Here is a 20054-nt window from a genome sequence, read left to right as displayed (position 1 = left end):
TTAAATTGGGGTGTCTACACAAAGATGATCATACAGTTGGTGACTTATCATTTTTGACAAAAATCCACTCTCTTGTTTTGATGCCGCACATGAATTTCAAATTGCTACCTTTTGTCTTGAAAATATATTCAGTGTGCTCATTTGAGATGGTTAAGTCAAGGTGAAATATTGATAGTATAACTATATTATGAATATGAGAAGAAAATTTTGGGTTTGTAACTTAAAGGTTGAAAATGAGGGCATTTGAATATGTTTTCCATTAATTTACTTAGAAAACTTATGGTCGAGGAGGAATGTCATTAATTTCAAAATATAGGAGTGGTTTTGACATGTCATTAGTTTCCAAGTACTCAACATAAAAAAAGGGGAGGGGGGAGCATGTCTATATCATCATCATAGTTTTTATCATATAGAGTTTCGACCTGAACACCTTGAAAATGGACTAACTAATTGCTGGTTGCACACAAACTTTAGAAAATAAGATTTTTATTAATTTTTTTGTTTACAATAACCTCTATTTTAACTTACTAATTGTATTATGTAAAAGCGATTTTTGTGATCATCTCGAGATCTTCGTTCTCTCGTGTATAGGATCTTCTCTGAATCGTCCATGTTGCCTGATACATAGAGCTTCCAATGCCTAATTTAAATCCCACAAAAAATTTGACAGAGTTTTAATGAGTCAAAACACGTACATTTGGGTGTGGTTCTTTCTTCTATTTATAGAGTGAGAGTTTCTATCTTTCACGTTTCTCCTCTTATCTCCTTCTATTTTTGGATAAGAAGAGTGGGGATCCTTGAGATTATAACATTTCCTTGCATATCGTGCTGAAAATCCTAAAAATTTGCATGTCTCCTTTTATGAGATCTCATTCTCTTTTATCGTTTTTTGAGTGACGATGGCTAGGCGGGAATCTCAACTACCAGAACGATAATAGGTCGGAACCTAGAGATCAGATAATATCTCAAATAGTTTACTGACCCGTTGTTACTTCTATAACTTGCAAATTTATCCCTCTACATACTCCATTATAGTAACCTTAAGGTTTAGGCCTTATAAAACATTCTATAACTTTTCCTTTTTGGCTTGCGTGAATGGTAAACATGCTTATTTTACAATCAAGTATATCTTATAAAAATAATTGATCGGACAATAATTTTTATGTATGGGCATGATTGAATGAGAAGAAAAAATAAAAACATGGTAATGCAACATTTTTTAAAATTATTTTTGAAGTGCAATCATCCAAATGGAGTGCAAAAGAAAACGTTTTTAGTGAGAATGCACTTAGTTGTGAGTGGTGTGCAATTAGTAGGTCCCCATAAAAAGTTAGGAGGACGCCCACCGTGGGGCTCGAACCCACGACCACAAGGTTAAGAGCCTTGCGCTCTACCAACTGAGCTAGACGGGCTGATTTATGAAATAATTTGGTTAAAGCACATAATACTTAACAAAGTTTAACCGTATTGAAAAACTATGTCGTTGATTCGGATCCATCACTTTCTTCTCCTTGTAGATCAGTGAATCCAGTAGAGAGAGAGAGAGAGAGAAGGGTTCGGCTTGTCTCTGAAACTCTCGCCAATAGAAGAACTTAACACCAAAGCTAGCGTTTTTATTGTTCGATCTTTGATTTCCTAGTGATGAAACTCTTGCAATTCGGTCTAGGACTTGCTCTGACATCAGGTTTCGCAGCGATTCTCATCTACATTACTGGAGTCTCAAATTTCTGTAAATTTCTCTATCTTCTTTCAATTTTCAGATCCATGATCTACTTTTCGACCTCTCAAAAAAAATCTGCATTTCGGAAGTATGATTGATGATCTGATTTTGTTTCTCTCGATTTACTGTACAGATGAGAAATCTAGGCTTTTGGATGAAGATTTGAATGCTTTGCTGTCTCTGCAGAATGGTTTCGAGAAGTGTGTGGTGAGTTTTGGAATGAATCCATTACTGATGTCGCTCTGTTTTATCAAGAATTATGTTCTTTTTTTTCTTATAGTTAGAGTTTACTGTCAGGTTGAATCTTTTTGGACGTAGCTGTTAATTCCCCGATTTTCATTATCTCAGCTCATTGTTATTCTATTAGGTTTGTGAGTAATTAGTTTTTAGGTTTCTTTCTAAATTTAAGATATACTAATGACAAATATTATGACAATCAAGTAGTATCAGAACAATATAGCACTGAATTACAAATTTGAATTTAAAAACCTACAAGAACACCATTAAAACTGTAAGGAAGCTTGAGGTTAAGTGGGAGATGTTAGAAAGTATGGGGTTTTGCCTTGTTCATTGAATGGCTATGTATCTTGTAATGTAATTGATGAGTAGTGAAATTAAGTTCTATAGAGACTGTTTGATATGGAGCTTGGGATTCACATCCCTAGGTGTTGAACCAAAATTAATTTGCTCATGTCGGGCTACTTCATTTTTGCTGGCATTTACCTTGGGTAACAATCTGCTAGAATTCGAGAGTTGTCTCTGTGGTTTCACCATAAAATGCCCATTTTCATATTTTGTTGACCAAAAAGATCATTATTGCATTTCATATAGTGTAATTTTTAAAGAAGTTCAGTGTGTAGAAAAATGCAGTAATGTTTTGATGGATTTACTGCTTGATGTGGTTGTGCAGAGTGCAAATGGGTTAGGTCTACAAGCTCGGAGTGGAAGTGATTATTGCCAAGTTACTATAGAATTTCCTAGTAACACCATTCCCAAGTGGGTAGGTTTTTTTTTTTCCTTATTTATTCAACTACTTCATTTCTAATATTCTAATGTTATTTACAAGGACAGATAAGCTGGTATATTAGATAGATCCAAGGTGTCTTAGACAGCAACCTTGGAAAGCACAACACCATAATTTCATAAGGCATCCATCCATTTCTTTTAGTTGTGTTTTCATGATATATTTTCCCAATGGTAATTTGTAATAGCAAGTCGTACTCCTTATTCATGTAGTTCCATTTGAAACATGATATGTCGACAGAGGGACCCCAAGTCAGGAGAAATTGAAGGCTTATCTTATGAATTTAATCTTTGTGAAGCCGTGGCTACATGGGAACAGGTAAGCTTGTTGGTCTCACTCATCTGTAACTTATTCAATGTGAATGTACTTGGGACATCTATGAACTCCTGCATCCAACTGTTGTCATTGTACTAAGACATGATTCATTAGTATAAGACATGAAATGATCCAGGACATTCTCACCTGATTCAACTAGCAATCTAGCCATCTATGTCAAATTATAAAGATTGTTCTTTCTTTTATTATTTTCATCACAATTAATGTTCCCATGTAGAATTCATTCACCAACCTACTTCTCTTAGGGAGCTTTTTAAAATGTTGTTTGTTTATGGTTTTTGATTGGTGGTTTTATTTGCTCAGGTTCGGAATAGTACAACAATACTTACCAAGGAGTTTATTGATGCATTACCTAAGGGATGGGAGGAATATGCATGGCGTAGGATCAATAAGGGCATACTTCTGTAAGCTACATAATCGATACATATAAATAAAGAAAAGGTCCATCCATGGATAAAATCAACCCATGTGTTGGAATAATTTTGGGATCTTGAAAAAAATAAACCTTGTTCAGTAATAGATTGAAGAAGACAAAGATTTGAAAAAAGTTATCGGTTTAAGATGTGATTGAGTCATGGAGAAGCTGTTGCCCTTAAAACCACATTTGCGCCCATTTTTGGATATAATTAACAGTGCAAAAGGTCTAGCAATTGGTTTGCAAGATTTAGCAGTCACAATTCTGCTAACCGTGCACTCGGAAATAATAGGCTTACGATGAACTCTATCAAACTAGTAATACAAGCATCATAAACTCATAAATAATATTTTAGAAGAGAAGTATTTCAAAAAAATTGGTTTTTGTTTTTTATATTTTCAATCCTAGGGCCGATCTTTATTTATAGATCATAGAAGAGGCCCAGCGGTCCACCACTTATAAGCAAACAATTGTTTGGAACGTCCAATAGTCCGCTACTTATAGATAAAAAACGCTTGGACTTTTAATTGACCCGTCATTGGAAGTTGAAACACTAGACACTGTTAATCCAACGATTTAGGATGGCAAAAAAGAAGCTCAAATTAAAATCAAACCCTAGCCTAAGCCCGTATTAATGTGTGCATGTATTAAGGTTTTTCGACGGGGTGTACCGAAACTCAATGAACTGCAATCCTGTAGTGCCTTGAGCCTCGGGTGTGCACACTAGACCCACTTCAATCCTTACTCACATCCAAGTAAAAGGAAGAGTGGAAGCCTTTATATGTTGAGTTCAAGTTTCGACTTTTTTCAATTTGTGACTAAAGATTTAAATAGTTGTCTGTACGACTCTCTAAAGAAACAAACTAAAATGAATTTTTTGATTTTTTAACAAACACAAAAGAATAAAGATAACTGACTTGAAGTTTCACAAAAAATCAGCCTACAAATATCCATATTCAAAGAATTACAACAATGCCTCACATGATTCGTAGTTAAAGAGAACAACGTGAAATATTGGATATCTAATGCTGATGTCTTTTTGATTTTATCGATACTTAATATAGATGAGTAGAACTTACATGGAATTGGTGTAACTAGGTTACTTGAACCCTTTTCCTTTTAGTGTGATATGTTGACCGCATACATCATACATATCTTTCTTTCTAGGATTGGTCAAGTTCTTATAGTTTGACACTTTTTGGCTATGTGTTGAATCTTAGATTTTATCATAAATGCTCTACAACTCTAGAGTACTCGCCCATAATCCTCATATGAAGTTGTTTCATTCCCACATTTACATAGGTAAGTCCATCAAGAGTGTTCTATGACTATGACACACCATCCAAATAGGCTATGGACTTCATTCAGAACTTTTGTTCGTTCTCATTTCATCACGAAAAAGGACTACTTAACACCATAGGAAGGGGACAAGGAGCTTGTTTCACTAGTACTTCACCAATTAGTTCAAGGACTTGTTATTACCCATTGAATTTACTTCCTAAGATCTCCAGTCATGTAGATTGGGTTTTTATCACAGCCTAATTATTTACATAGTCCCATTCCCCTCGATGTTTTGTTTACTAACCCTTTAGTTAGTAGTTTTGTTAGTGGATTTGCCAAGTTGCTTTCTGATTTCACAAAGTCAATAACAGTTACTCCACTTGTCATCAGTTGGCTGACAAAATTATGTCTAAGCCATGTATGTTTACTCTTACCATTATTTATATGGATTTAGCTTTGGTTATGGTAGTTTGGCTATCACAGTGAATAACTACTGATGGCATTGATCCTTTTAAGTGCCCAAACTTTTTTAAAGCTCTCTCTACTTAATGACTTTGAGATAATATATACCTTTCATCTTTCTTTGTTATTTTAATCTCTAACATGACAGCAGCTTCTCTTTAGTCCTTTGTATTAAATTGAGTACAACAAACCCTCGTTACAATACCCTTTTCTTAGAAATATCCCATTTTTGCTCAATACAAGTTTGACACCTACTTTCTTGAAGAGAGAACTAGATACTAGATTCCTTCTAATGGTAGGAACATGTAGGACATCAGTAAGCACTAGTGTCTTCCTAGAAGTCAACTTTATCAACACTTTTCCTTTTCCAGCAACTTGAGATGTCCTCAAGTCTCCTAAGTAAACCATCTTGTCCCCTACAGAATTGTAGGGAGTAAGCATCTTTTTATTTTCACACGCGTGGCTTGTAGCACTTGTGTCAACAATCCACTCCTTCAAGTTTTCCACGAGACTGACCTTTGAGAGAACTGCAATTATATTATCACCATATGTTTTTGTCAGATTCACATGATTCACTTTTTTTTCCTTGGTCTTCCTAAGCCTACGTTCAACAGTATGATGACCAGGTTTTCCACATACAAAACAACTATTTTTGGGCTTCTTAAAGTCAACAATGTTCTTCGTATTTGGTCCCTCTTTTTTAAGATCTTCTTAGGCTTGAACTTAGGAGGCTGAAACTAGTAAAATTCCTCAATTAGAGATGAAACTACAAATTGTTTTGGCAATATAATGCCTTCTTAGATAAATTTGTGAAAAATGTTTTGAAATGCTTACACTTGGTCCATAATCTACTTCCCATCTACAGTTGTAAATTCTTGGAATGTCTTCACCACATATTTTTGACGCCAACATTTTTAGTTACAAATTTCTTTTCTAATGCCCCCCCCCCCCCTCCCCACAAAGGTCTTTAGCAAAATCGTACACACAACATATATCATAAAGTGTGTTCTCTAAGCAAGACAAAGTATGGTTTCTGCAGATCCCATTTGCTTTAGTCCAATTTTGTAGGTTAGGGTTGGTTTTTGCATGTTTTCCTCCCTTGAGAACAAAGTCAACATTCAAGGTTTCAAGGAAAAAGAGCATCTTTTGGCTCCATCTCTAGTAAAATTTCCCATTAAAGGGTTCAAGTTTTAGGAGGCTTAGTTTCACATATTCAAGTTTAACCATGAATCATGTAGGGGATTGTTGTGATTCATTGACAGTTGTTTGTAGGTTTCTTCTTTTGTGAAATTTAAAGTTAAAAAGTTATCTTTTTTTTTTTTTTTCCTTTTGTGTTTGTTGAAAAGTCAAAAGATTCCCTTTGTTTTGCTTCTTTTGAGAGTTGTAGTGAATTCTTTAAATCTTTAGTCCCACATTAGAAAAAGATGAAAGTTGAGTTCAACTTATAAAGGCTTCCACTCTTCCTCTTGGTTGGATGTGAGTGAGGATTGGAGTGAGCCTTGCACCCATACTGGGGCCCAAGACACCATGGGACTGCAACCCATTGAGTTTTGGTGCACCCTGCCAAAAAACCTTAATGTGTGCAAATGCGCACATTGCATTACCACACATACTCTGGGTTGGGTCGGGCTTTCGATAAGTTTCATTTTGCTACTCAAAACATTTAATATTTTTGTTTATCCTAACCATCAGATCTTGAATCGTTGGATTAACGGTGTCTTGTGTTCAAACTTTCCAATAACGGCCCAATTAAAAGCTCGTGCATTTTTTATCTTTTAAGTAGTGGACCATTGTGCCTCTCCTATGATCTATAAATAAAGCTATTCCTTAGTGTTGACTATAGAAAATTAAACCAAAATTTCTGAAATCCTTCTCTTCTAAAATATTCGTTGCGAGTTTATGCTGTTAGTACTAGTAGTTTGATCGACTTCGTCGTAGGCCTACTATTTCTGAGTGCACAGTCAGCAGGAACGTGACTATTGAATCTTGGAAGCTAACTGCTAGTCCTTCTGCACTGTGGATACTATCCAAAAAGGGGCGCGGATTTGGTTCTAAGGGCAACAACTACTCTATGCCTCAGTCAAATCTTAAATTGATAAGTTCTTTCAAATATCTATCTTCTTCGATGAACCGGGTTTATTTGTTTCAAGATCCCAAAATTATTCCAACAGCATGAACCAAAAAATAAAATATAGATAATGATAAAAAATTTAAATTAAAAGGTAGAGTCCATTCAGGATTCCAACTATTTGGAAAGTTCTCTCACGAATGCTTCCCATATTTTTGAAAACTTTGTGATAGTTCAAAAACATTAAGAATTGCTTGAAATTTGAATCCTTGCCAAAATGTAGATAACTCTCTTGAAATTGGTCTCTTTATTCTCCTATTAAATCATGTGAAATTATCGTGATATTTTCACTGGAGGTTGATATTTTTAATAAATTTGAAGTATACATTTGTATTTTCTTATACAAGTTCTTCAAAAAATCTAAAATTCAAAATAGCTCTTGAAATTTATCTTCTCAAAACATTCCCAGAAAACAAGATTGATGATTAAGGTTGAAGGGTTTCCCTATGGTTACTAGTACAATTTGATTGATCTCTGTTAAAGCTGTAGGAATAATTCTACAGACAAACTTAGTCTGACTATTTGTTTAAATATTACAGCAACCACTGCCAGAATAAGACACTCTGCTTAGAGAAACTTGCTTTAGTACTCCCTGAAAGACCACCATTTGTTCCACGGCAGTTTGGTAAATGTGCTGTGATAGGTAACTCAGGGGATCTTCTTAAAACAAGGTTTGGGGAGGAGATAGATGGTTATGATGCTGTTGTCAGAGAAAATGGTGCACCAATACAGGTCTTGCAGCCTCCCTTTTGCTTGAATTGCTACGATTTTTCTTTCTTCACCTAAATTTTCTATTTCTCTTTTGTTAATGCTGCAGAATTATACTGAGTACGTAGGTAGGAAAAGTACATTTCGCCTTCTTAATAGGGGATCTGCCAAGGCACTTGATAAAGTTGCAGAGTTAGACGGTATGCGAAACATTCCATTTCTTTTGAAATCCGTCTCACCACTAGTAGAAGCGGGCTAAAAGGATTTTGCATTCTACAGAAACTGGGAAGGAGGTCTTAATCATTAAAACCACAGTTCATGACATCATGAGCAAAATGATTCGGGTTTGTATTTTGTTTTTGTGTATGTACTCAAGATATCCTTAATGTTGCATTTAACCATGAAAGATTGCCTGGCAGACTCTGTTTAAGAATTCATTAACTTGCACTTGGATAATGGATAAGAGACTACCATCCTATTCCTTGGATGATTGACGATCATTCCCCTTTGAATTTTAACTCAATTCAAGATACTTCAGCCTTATTTCATATTTATAATGAGTTTTACTGAGTCAGTAAATTTGATTTGGTTTCATTTCTTAGCCAATCCATATAATGGAGATCCAAGTAAACTGAATATCAGTATGTAACACAAAGAGTGCCAAATTGTGTCCTTTTTTATTCTGGATGGATTGCAATTCTAAAATACTCTCGAAACAGTGCTCTCATCGGCCTAGTCTTTTGCTTGTTTTTCTTTTTCTTTTTCTTTGATTGTAATTGGGAGTCCTTTTTTTCTCCTAATCGATAATTGGGTTTTTGCCTTTCACTCTGCCTATGATCTCTTTGGTTTACAATTTTGATTCTGTCCTCTGTAGGAAATCCCAATACCGAATCCTGTATATCTCATGCTAGGTGCATCCTTTGGTTCAGCTGCGAAAGGAACAGGGCTCAAGGCTCTTGAATTCGCTCTCTCTATTTGTGAATCTGTTGATATGTATGGTTTCACAGTGGATCCTGGTTATAAAGAATGGTAAAGCAAACTTGTCAATGTTTACTTTTTCTGCCAATAATTCTCATAGTCTTATAGTAATTAAAATTTTTTTTTTCTCATCTTGGGTGCCTTTCTTTCTTTCTTTTTTTCTTAGGACCAGATATTTCTCAGAATCTCGTCAGGGGCATACTCCTCTACATGGTAGGGCGTACTACCAAATGATGGAATGTTTGGGAGTAAGTTTCTTCAGAATTCTTTTTTTATTTTTTGGGTACAAAAGTTGTTTCTTCATTTAGAAATACTGAGCTCTAGGAATATAAAAAGAGGCCATGGATCGTCTTAAGTTTTTGCCTTGGAGATCTATTACGCTAAACCCACTGAATGGTGGGTCCAGCTCCCTTCTATGCTAATCATATATACATAATTGCTTCTTCCTATCAATGTTGGCAGGAAATGATTCCTTTCTGTTGTTATTAATTCCTATATCTTAAAATTCTCTTTTTTTATAATTGTTTTTGTTCTCTCAAGCTCATCAAAATCCACTCCCCTATGCGAGCTGACTCTTCCCGTGACGTGAAATGGTTACCAAGCCATAGTACACTCAATGCCGCGAGAATTGCAGCGGAGAAACTGTTGAGGTAAATATTTGAACATCAGTTATTCTTTCTTCATTTCACTCTGTGAACTTAAAAAACATTCGTTGAATGAAAGAAGAGGTTCAAACCCACCATTTGTTCTTATATGTGAGTTGGGTGTTTCTTTTCTTAGTGAAAAAATTCATTTTCTGCTTAGTTAATTAGAATGACATAATATACTGAACTCTCTTTTATGCTTGAGATGGGACAATTTTTTTTTTTTTTTCTGATAAATAAGTTATGGAATTGTCTCATAGTCTTCATCTATTACATGTGTATTGAACAACTTTTTTTTTTTTTCTGTCTGATATTTGGAAGGAGGGTCGGAGCAGGGATGGGAAACCCGCATGCTGCATGTTCAATTATCAAGAAACAACACACAGGAAATTTTAAGAAGATTTCTGACCTCAGAAAGGCTGCTATGGAGCATCAGAAGTATGTAAAAGGTGCAACCATGTACCCTTTGGAGCATAATTCTGGACATGGGATGCTTTGCACTATTCCTGGGATCTGAATCATCAGAAAGCTTCATAGGTTTCAATGCACCATATTTGTGAGAGAAATGGTTGGTGGAGACATCTCCTTGGTGGGTTTCTTTGAAGTTCTTCTAGAGGAATTTCTGGAGAGTCCTGTCAATCTCAAGATTTAGTCCTCAAGTGCACATAAATTTACATTTTTCATTCATTACTAGAGAGCTTTCCAGTGTGAAAAGGCCAAGTTAAAGATTAGCTGAGAAATGTTAGAACACTTGCACCTTCGAGCTTAGCTTTGGTGTACGACACTTCCTTTCTGGAAACTAAAACATCCAACACGTACATGTTGTTCTGCAATCTGTTCCAAAATCAAGTATTTGGATGTAAGACCCCGACAAGGTTCAATTTCACTGGGTGAGTATCTAACGTTGTCAGAATTGAACTTATCGAAAAAAAAAAACGTTGTCAGAATTGTCCTGGTTGATGATCATGTTTAAGGATACTTTTTTTGGAGTGTCATCCACAATTTTGTTGAACAATTAGCAACTAGTTTGAAAATTAGAAATTTTGACTGTATTGTTGTGTGGTCTTGTGTATTTTAACACACATCAATCAATTGGTTCACGTTGCAATGCAACTTCAAGGTCGCTTGTTTGTGTCCAACTAATCCAAAAATGTAACAAGTGGTTTCAGTGTTGGGAATAAAATTATACCTCTTAGTACTCTTTAGGAGAAAAATAATGCTTGAGCACCCTCCTTACTGAAATCGAGTTTGGTAATACTTTTTGAAACAGGGTTGCCTCTGTGTGTGTGTGCATGCATGCATGTGGAAACAGGGTTGTCTGTGTGGGCACACGACATTCGCCTGTGTTTCAGGCCAATTGACTCAGGCCACCCCAGCAATCAGTAAGGATGTTGGAGGTGTTGATGGTATGTAATTCAACCATCGATTGTCCTCAGGTTTATCCCACTCATATCTAGTGATGATGGTTCTATGGTTTTTTCACACTAGTGCTACATGAAGTGTTATTTCAACATACTTTTTAGCAATTTTCTTTTGAAGTCTAATGTCTTGTAATTTTGGTTCCGGTGTAATAATCACTTCTATGAGAATATGATTGTAATAAAGGAAATTAATAATTTTGAATGCAATTGAGATTTTTGATGTTTACAAAAATATCCTTATCAAGTATCAAAATAATCTAATTTACGTATTGTAAGATGAAGTAACAAATTTCTAAGGATATTTTTGAAAGTTATAGAGAATGCTAATGTTCCCCAAGCTGTTGGAACAGAACAATATATGATTATTATTATTATTATTATTATTATTTTTTGGCGGATTTCTATTGCAAAATGGTGACACAAAGAGAGAGTGGAGGATATTGGTGCAGTTTAGCTGTGGCGCCCCACCAAATGTTAACACAAATCCCAAGGCCACCTCGAGGCACTAGGTGGCGTCTCGAAATTTCGACATGGTCTCCTCTGTTTATGTTAGCGTTTCACGGAACTCAAACCTGATAAATCAAATTCAAACAATCTTGTATAAAGCAACATACCAACAATGAATAAGAAGCGGAAGACGGAAAATTTTACGAACATCATAAACGAGGTCAGAGTTGCGCAAAAAGAAATAAAGATATATAGGATTATAAAAGTTTATCCTCACTCTAACATAACCCTATTACTCGGCCCAAAATGCTATGTACACCTCCTAAGACGAACAAACTCCTATGGAAAGTAATCCCAATGCTCACTGGGTAATGGATACTGATCGTCGATCTGACCAACCAGATACTCCTTGACTGATGGCTCAACACTTGCTTCCCCAAGCATAGGCTCTACAACTAAAAAAGAATGGAAGGAAAGGGTATGTAACGAGAGTTACCCAGTAAGTCCACAATCAATTCCTACTAATAACCCTCCCTAAACATGATCGAATAAAACATATTGAACATTTTAATACATGCAAGGTTTTACATAATAAAATACGATTAACTGGTATATATAAGTAGGGATGAGCAACTAAACAGTTTAAAAGTTACACATAGTATCAATTATCCATACTCATTATACATTTTCTATTTTATGCAAATATAGTTGACAACATTGAAATAATAGACATGCTTTTCAGTTTATAATTCGAAATATAACAATAGATACATAGTACAAGTGGTGGAGTAATGGAATTTGAGTGTTGGGATTCACGACTGGATCGTTCCCAATTGGGACATGATATTTCTCAATAACATCGTAGTTCCTGATTTTGTGGTTGGTCGCCGTTTACTACGTTTGCGGGACCATTTATCTGGCTCAGGCTGGCCGTTTGAAGTGACCGTAAGCAATGGGTCTTTTTCGATGTGTCAGAACGTTTGACTACAACTAAATTGTTAGTGATCACTGACTAATCATCTTCGTCTATGCCTATCAGGCGTGCATGTGATTCCCAAAATAACACTCCACTCGTATACGATCACCTTTACAATACACGTTCACTGGTAAAGATAAGAAAGGAATGGACCCGGATTCCAGTTGTGGCTCCACTCTCAGAAATGTCTCATACCACGTATGAGCTTGGTGGTCCCTACCGTACATCCCAAGATAGTACACCCCTTCGGATGATGTGACGCACTATCCTTTCAGGCATTCACAAACCCTTTAATCGTTCACAAAATAGCTACATATATATATATGTAAAATTTTTCATTTAAAACAAAAGAGAAATTAACAGAACAGGATTGAGAATGGATACTTAGTTCCTACCATGTAACTGTGGCCCTCTCAGCTTAAAAATAAATAACAATGGATATCATTAATAACAATGGATATCATTAAATAAATATGCAACCCTTTCATTAATAACCTGGATATCATTTCACCAACCTACATACAATATACAATGTAAAATGCAGACATCACTCCTCGGGTGTGATTCTGACACTTTACCGTTCATCCCCTTTTCCATTCTCTCGACATTCTCATTTTTCGTCTTTTCAAATAAAACCACTAATTTTCAACATTGCAAAGTCATTTTTGGTCTTTCCATAAAAAACCATCAAGGTTCATTCAAAACGAGGTCCCGGCGATGCACATGACCAAAGCTGTTAAAAATAAGGAAAGCTGGTGAAAATTTGGCTAAGTGTCGAAAACTCAATTTTTCAAAGTTCTCAAAATTGAAAACAGATTTTTGGAAATAAAAGCCTCAAGCACGAGATTTGACACCATATAAATTTTATAACCTAATTCAAAATAACGCGAAAGTTATTACATCTTGAAAATTTGTCGAAAACGTCGAAATCTACATTTTGTTCTTGAAACCAAAATTTGGATTTTGATCATTTGAAATTCGGATCTCGAAATCATTCTCATTGTTCCGAAATGGGGGGTAAAACCTTAATTTCATTAAAGAACTTAAAGTAAAGACATTTACTTAAATGTTTTTAATGAAATAAAGAGTGGGAAATCAAGTATAGGCAATGGGGAGGTTAAGGCAAAAGTCAGAAGTTAGTTTTGATGAGAACTGTTTTTGTCTGTGGAACCGACACAATGGCCTTCGACAGGTGTCGGTGGGATCGACGCCTCCTGCCGATAGCATAAAATTTCACGCGAGCTTTGGGTTCATCGGTGGCAGAACCCTGATTCTGTCGATCCGCCTTCGGTAGGTATCGGTGGCACCAACCCTTCCCGCCGACAGCACTGAATCCTCACTCGAACTTTCGAGTTTTCGATTCCTTTTTCTGATTTTTCTTCCACTCTTTGAATCATTCGACCCACCCACGAGTTTGTTGTTAAAATTTGATAAAACATAATCAAAACATCTACTTTTACCATGAATTTGAAATCAAACACCAACTTTCTACGATTTAAATGTAAGCAATAAATTTTGTTTCAAAACCTAAATGCACATTTTTGAAATCTAAGGTTATTACTAAGAATTGAAAGTCCCTTACTTGGTTGTGGTTGTTGGACACGCTTAACTAACTCTAAAATCAAAGGTTGACAACAAGGACTCGAGGTTGAAACGATTTCCGGGCCCAATGGTCGGGTTAGTTGCGAAACCCTCAATGGAGATGTCTTTCCTCCCTCAACGACGATGGATCACTTTTCTTCAAGCTAGGTGGAACTCCAAATGGGTAAGATCAAAACCCTTACTGCTGGTTTTTGATGGAGGATGGAAAAAACGAATGAGAATGGACAACCAAAGATGGTGAAGTTTTAGCTCTCGTCGTGGCCGACAACCTTGCCTTCTTCGTCAAAGTTCAACTCGGCCTCGTTCGCGTTAGAACTTGATGGGAATGGGTCGAAACCCTTGGGTTGGGAAGTGGCTGTCGTTTGATTCTTTAAAAAGAAGATAAATGAATAAAAAGAACCCAACTTTCTTTTAAATAAGAGTCTTGAGGGTAAACTCGTAATTTCTTTTCATGATTTTTAGTTTTGGCGATAACTCTACTATTCGGACTCGAAAAATAACGAATGAATATTTCATTTTGAATAATCGTTGCGGACCTAACGGTGTCATCAAATTTCTCTGATTTTCGCTCTAATGAAATTTCACTATTTTGGATCCCACTTGACACAAAATTCGATGATTTTATAACTTTTTCCTTCGAACTCGAATTCGAACTTGCTTACAGGCTAATGTATATATTTTGATTGTTTTGAAACTAATGGCAAAGTCGTTTTTCAACAACAACAAACATAGCATAATCTAGGTATTTTACTCTAAATTTTCTTTTTAGAATATTCCTCGAATTAGCACTATCTGATCTCTCCGAGATACAAGTTAAAAATACGGGGTGTTACATTAGCAATCATACTTTATATTGTATTGGTTAATGGTTACAAGTTATGACTTAAAAAGATAATGGGTTTTGATGTAGGACATATATAGTTCTAAGTAATTTTCTAATTCTATTAGGTTTTATTTCTATTTCTATTTTTACTTTTAGTATGATTTCTATTTCATAGTTAAGTTAGGAGTTTAATTCCTTGTTAGTTTTGAATTTGTTTTAAATTCATTTTTATTATTTAGACCATAATTAAAAGTGCTTAGAAATTTTCATTTTGAGTTCTAATAGGATTAGAAAGTTAGTATTATGTTATACATAGATTATGAATGTTAATTTTTGATATTTTAATAGGATTACAAGTTATTATGATGGAGTTATCTATATAAGGAGTTCAAAATCCGAAAATCAATTAATTTAATTATCTTTTCTCTTTTAACTACTTTTTTAGCTTCATGTTTTATTTTCTTTCAAACCATTGCTTGTTTATCAATTGAATATATTGATTGACACGTTTTTGCTACGTCAAGTGATATCAACGCTCTTGCTATGATCCACAAAAGATAGATGGTGAAAGTGATTTTATCACATAATCTTATCTAGAAGCTCAATTGGAAGTCAAATTGGAGAAGTTTGAAGAAAGAATCATCAACAAAATTATGACTATGTTAGTCCCGTGTTCAGGGCATGATTCTTAACACCATTAAGAAGGAGAAATGGAAGAAAACTTTTGGAGATAAAGACCCAAAGGATTCCCACCATCCCTCTCACAATTCTCCTCATAATTCAGCTTGTAGAAACTCTTCTAAAGAAGTCTAATTCCATCAAAACTAGAATTTTACCCATAATTTTGGTTTTGCCAAAATCGTACCACTTCTCACACCTCATGCCACCCTCCCTCAACCTCCTAACCATACCGCATCACCCTTACACCCTCAAAATAAAATCCCTTACCCTTTAACAATCACATATCTGCTCCCACAAAATGTTTCTCCTAACCCTCAAAACCCATCAAATAACTTCAATAACTCTTCAACTATCATAGCAGTCCTATATATGGATTAAATAGATGAATTGGATCCTTATACTACCATTTCCCCAACTAAACATCCCTATTTTGACCATGATAGAATTTTCTCTAACCCTTCCCATACCCACCCACCTCTAATTGCCAAGCTAATGCAAGACGGGGTCATTATTACTCACCTACAAATCAGCCCTTCCATGATTTTGAAGAGGTTGAATGTGTGTTCATGCATAACATACCCCCACATCCTCACAACAATGGGCAATAACAATGGTCTTTTGATTATAGGCTTAAGGCAGATATTCCTACTTTCAATGGGTTCTTGCACATTGAGGACTTTCTTGATTGGATATCTAATGTTGATCGATTCTTCGAGTACATGAAAATTTCGGAGGATAATAAGGTCAAACTTGTGACTTTTAAGCTAACCGGGGCAGCCTCATCTTGGTGTGATCATCTCCAACGAGCTTGATTATGTTAAAGCTTTTGGTAAGTTTAATCATGACTAGTCATGAAACAATTGCTTAAGCAACGATACTTACCGCTGGATTACATCCAAACCATGTTCATCAACCTATAAAATTCTAGGCAATGGTCTTAAAGTGTACAAGAATATGATGACCATTTCTTTCAAGGAATAAACTTCAAGAGAATGAAGACCAAATTATTGGGCATTTTATCAATGGGTTGAATAAAAGAATTCACAAGAAATAGGCCACGTATTAATACACAAGCTTGTACGCAGCCATAAACAAGGTATAATATTTTATGTTTGATTTTCATATTTATTCTTGTCCTTCTTATACCAACAATCAGAGGTCTAACTATCGACAATCTACCCCCCATCTCATCAGCCTTATCCATCCCATAGTTAACCCCCTTATGACAATAATAACCATGCTTCCACCTCTTAAGCTCCATCTTCACATCCTAAACTCCACCAACCTAATCCCTATGCACACCCAAAGCAAAATTAGTATTTTAAGTACAGAAAAATGGGTCATACCTTTGAAGTGTGTCGGAGGACTCACACATTAGTAATCGAGGTTGACTACGACAATGACGAAGATGACCCTTATGTTGATAATGATGCGATTGTCATCTTTGAAACTTATGAGGAGGACGAAGGTGAATATCTCAATTATATTATACGCACCTTAATGCCAATACAACATGTTGATCCTTCAACTTGACATAGTTTTTGTTGAACTACATGCAAGGTGCAAGGCAAGTTGTGTCAATTAATTATAGATAATGGAAGTTCGAAAAATATAATTTCAAGCTACTGGTTGATGCACTCAAGCTACCCACTACGCAACACCCTACACCTTATTCTATAGGTTGGGTGGACAATGAATATAAGAAAAATATGACAAGCCAATGCTCTCTTTCCTTTAGCATTGAACAATATAAAGATGATGTTATTTGTGACATCGTCTCAATGAGTGTATGTCACATCCTTTTGGGAAGGCCTTGGCTTCATGATAATGATGTCACCCACTGAAGCAAAGTCAACACCTATTCTTTCACATATAATGGCATCAAAGTGATCTTACACCCTTCCCATTCAAAACTCAAGACTACCCAACCAGTCAAGAAGAATGAAACATGCTTTGTTTCTATCAACATCAACGATGACTTAAAGGAAACAAGCCAAGTGTTCCCGATGGTAGTGCAACCTTCCAACCAAGACCTTCCTATTCAAAATTTTCATCAAGTGCAACCCTTCCTTGACGAATTCTCTTGTGTTCTTCCTTCGAAAATGTCGAATTCATTATCTCTTATGAGGAATATACAACACCAGATTGATTTGGTACCCAATGCAAGTCTCCCAAATCTGTCCTGTTATGGGTTGAATTTAAAAGAATATGACATATTGAAGGAACAAGTGAAAAGGAATCTTGAAGCTTCTACTAACAAGTATAAAATTGGTGTCTATAGAAGATTCAAGAGGTATGATAAAGGAGACTTAGTCATGGTTTATCTTAGTAAATATCATTTTCCTGCTAAAACTTACAATAAGACTAAGTTGAAGAAAATTAAATCCCTTCATATCTTGAAGAAGATAAATGATAATGTTTATGTGAAGAATTTGCCTGATCATAAGCTATAGTCAATTATATTCTCCAATCTAAGTATAAAGAACGGATATCACTGGAAGTGGATTAGAGTGAGGGATGAATGAAAAAAAAAGAAAAAAATGGTCTTCACGAACAACTTGATGATGAGTTTTTTCAAAGAAATGGGGCCTGATGTAGGACATCTATACCTCTAAATAGTTTTATAATTCTATTAGGTTTTATTTCTATTTCTATTTTTATTTCTACTTCTAGTAGGATTTCTATTTCATAGTTAAGTTAAGAGTTTAATTCTTTATTAGTTTCTAATTTATTTTAAATTCATTTTTATTATTTAGACTATAATTAGAAATGCTTAAAAGTCTCCAATACGAGTTCTAATAGGATTAGAAAGCTAGTATTATGTTATAAATAGGTTAGGAATATTAATTTTTGATATTTTAATGGGATTACAAGTTGTTATGCTGGAGTTATCTATATAAGGAGCTCCAAATTCGAAAATCAATCAATTTAATTATCTTTCCTCTTTTAATTACTTTTTTAGCTTTATGCTTTATTTTCTTTTAAGTTGTTGCTTGTTTATTAATTGAATCTATTGATTCAAATTGATTTAGAGTGTTCCATTGAACACAACCTATTTAATCTATTGATTCATACGCTTCCGCTATGTCAGGTTTAATTTTCTACATCACCAATGCCTAGGTAATGATCGGATTATGAAAGATGAGGAGAAACATGCATTTATCTCTCATATCTTTTGAAGTTTAGAAATATAAATAGTTATTTCACCTTGAAAGGAGTTTTGCATTTTCTGTTGATGATCGGATTATGTATGTGATTTTCTTTAAAAGGTTGGGCACTTCAACTAATTAGTGACTTTGAGGAGCACGTTGTGTGCTCATGATATCCAAATAATTTTCATGTTTGAGCTGTTGTTTTTAGAGTAGTGATAATTTGATGCCCCCCCGACATACGGCCCATATACAGAATTGTAGATCATTTTCCTTGGGATACACAAGATAATTATGATTTTGTATATCTCGAGGTACGGTTCTCTGATGGGAGCATAGGGGGGTGTATGTTAGAGGGGAAGTTAGAAAATCATTATTCTTGTTTTTATGAATAAATGTTCAAATAACAGGTTTCCCATGGTAACTTAAAATAATTATTTACATAACTGTATTTTAGTGATAACCATAATAAATTAAGTTATTATAATAATATATTTGGAAAAATTAGTTGAACTCCAAATTAAGAATTATAGGTGCCTTTACTTTAGATATAAGCTGGCGGAGGAGCACCTGTGATGCACATGAAGCTCAAGTGATGACAATTGTTATGGTATATATTTTAATGAATAAATTAAGTAATATACAACCAGTAAAACTCTCTAATGATTCATTTTTTATATATATATATTGCAAACTAGCTGAGGAATTGAAACTTATCGACTTCTTAAAAACTGTAAGGGAAGTTTATTAAATGTATAATAATGTATCATAATTCAATTTTAAAATAGAGAAAACAAGCATTAAAATAGAAATATTTACACAACAAGATCCATACAAAGACGACACCCACAACTAAAAAAACTTTATCCCAAAGATTTTGCATGAGTTAAATGAATAATGTTTCTCTCTTTTACTCTGTCCAAAGATAAGTCTTCTGTTATTGAAAGTTCTTTATTCTGTTTGATAATTAAATGTAACATAAACATACAATACAATAACTGTAATGAGATAATTAATTTTTTTAAAATTGAAGGATATTTTTTAAAGGGAAAATTAAAAAGATGACAATTGACAGAAACCTGCAAATAACCTTAAAGGTGTCTTCACTTTATATAGTATTATAGATTCTATACTTAGAAATAGCTAATAGAGAATATCATTGGAAACTTGAGCTCCTTATCATTTTTTACTACCAGCAAGCTCTTGCTCAGGAATAAAAAGTAGATTGATATCTATAATATCTATTTGTATCCATCTAA

The 20054-nt window shown here is 34.8% G+C and overlaps 1 protein-coding gene and 1 non-coding gene across 4 annotated transcripts; one reads left to right on the top strand and one right to left on the bottom strand.

Moving 5' to 3' along the window:
* Nucleotides 1–1339: 1339 nt before the first annotated feature.
* Nucleotides 1340–1412, bottom strand: TRNAK-CUU (transfer RNA lysine (anticodon CUU)). Its single transcript has one exon. It is a non-coding gene; the product is annotated as a tRNA-Lys (tRNA).
* Nucleotides 1413–1481: 69 nt separating this feature from the next.
* LOC147398374 (Glycosyltransferase family 29 (sialyltransferase) family protein) lies at nucleotides 1482–10913 on the top strand. 3 transcript variants are annotated; one of them, XM_086447558.1, is made up of 12 exons: nucleotides 1482–1729; nucleotides 1854–1927; nucleotides 2631–2720; nucleotides 2985–3062; nucleotides 3384–3484; nucleotides 7906–8098; nucleotides 8184–8274; nucleotides 8354–8418; nucleotides 8949–9103; nucleotides 9219–9300; nucleotides 9593–9702; nucleotides 10021–10913. In XM_086447558.1, exons 1-12 carry the CDS (start codon nucleotides 1642–1644, stop codon nucleotides 10211–10213), a joined length of 1320 nt encoding a protein of 439 aa, XP_086303684.1. In that variant the 5' UTR covers nucleotides 1482–1641; the 3' UTR covers nucleotides 10214–10913. The 3 variants fall into 3 exon arrangements, with proteins under 3 accessions (XP_086303684.1, XP_086303683.1, XP_086303685.1); XM_086447557.1 differs by having other exon boundaries at nucleotides 10018–10913; XM_086447559.1 differs by lacking the exon at nucleotides 1482–1729 and having other exon boundaries at nucleotides 1901–1927; nucleotides 2957–3062; nucleotides 10018–10913.
* Nucleotides 10914–20054: the final 9141 nt, after the last annotated feature.

Source organism: Akebia trifoliata, chromosome 7 (assembly GCF_017979445.1).
Source record: "Akebia trifoliata isolate Shusen 1 chromosome 7, ASM1797944v1, whole genome shotgun sequence".
Taxonomy (NCBI): Eukaryota; Viridiplantae; Streptophyta; class Magnoliopsida; order Ranunculales; family Lardizabalaceae; genus Akebia; species Akebia trifoliata.
The sequence above is the reverse complement of the archived record's forward strand: the minus strand, read 5'-3'. Positions and strand labels throughout refer to the sequence as shown.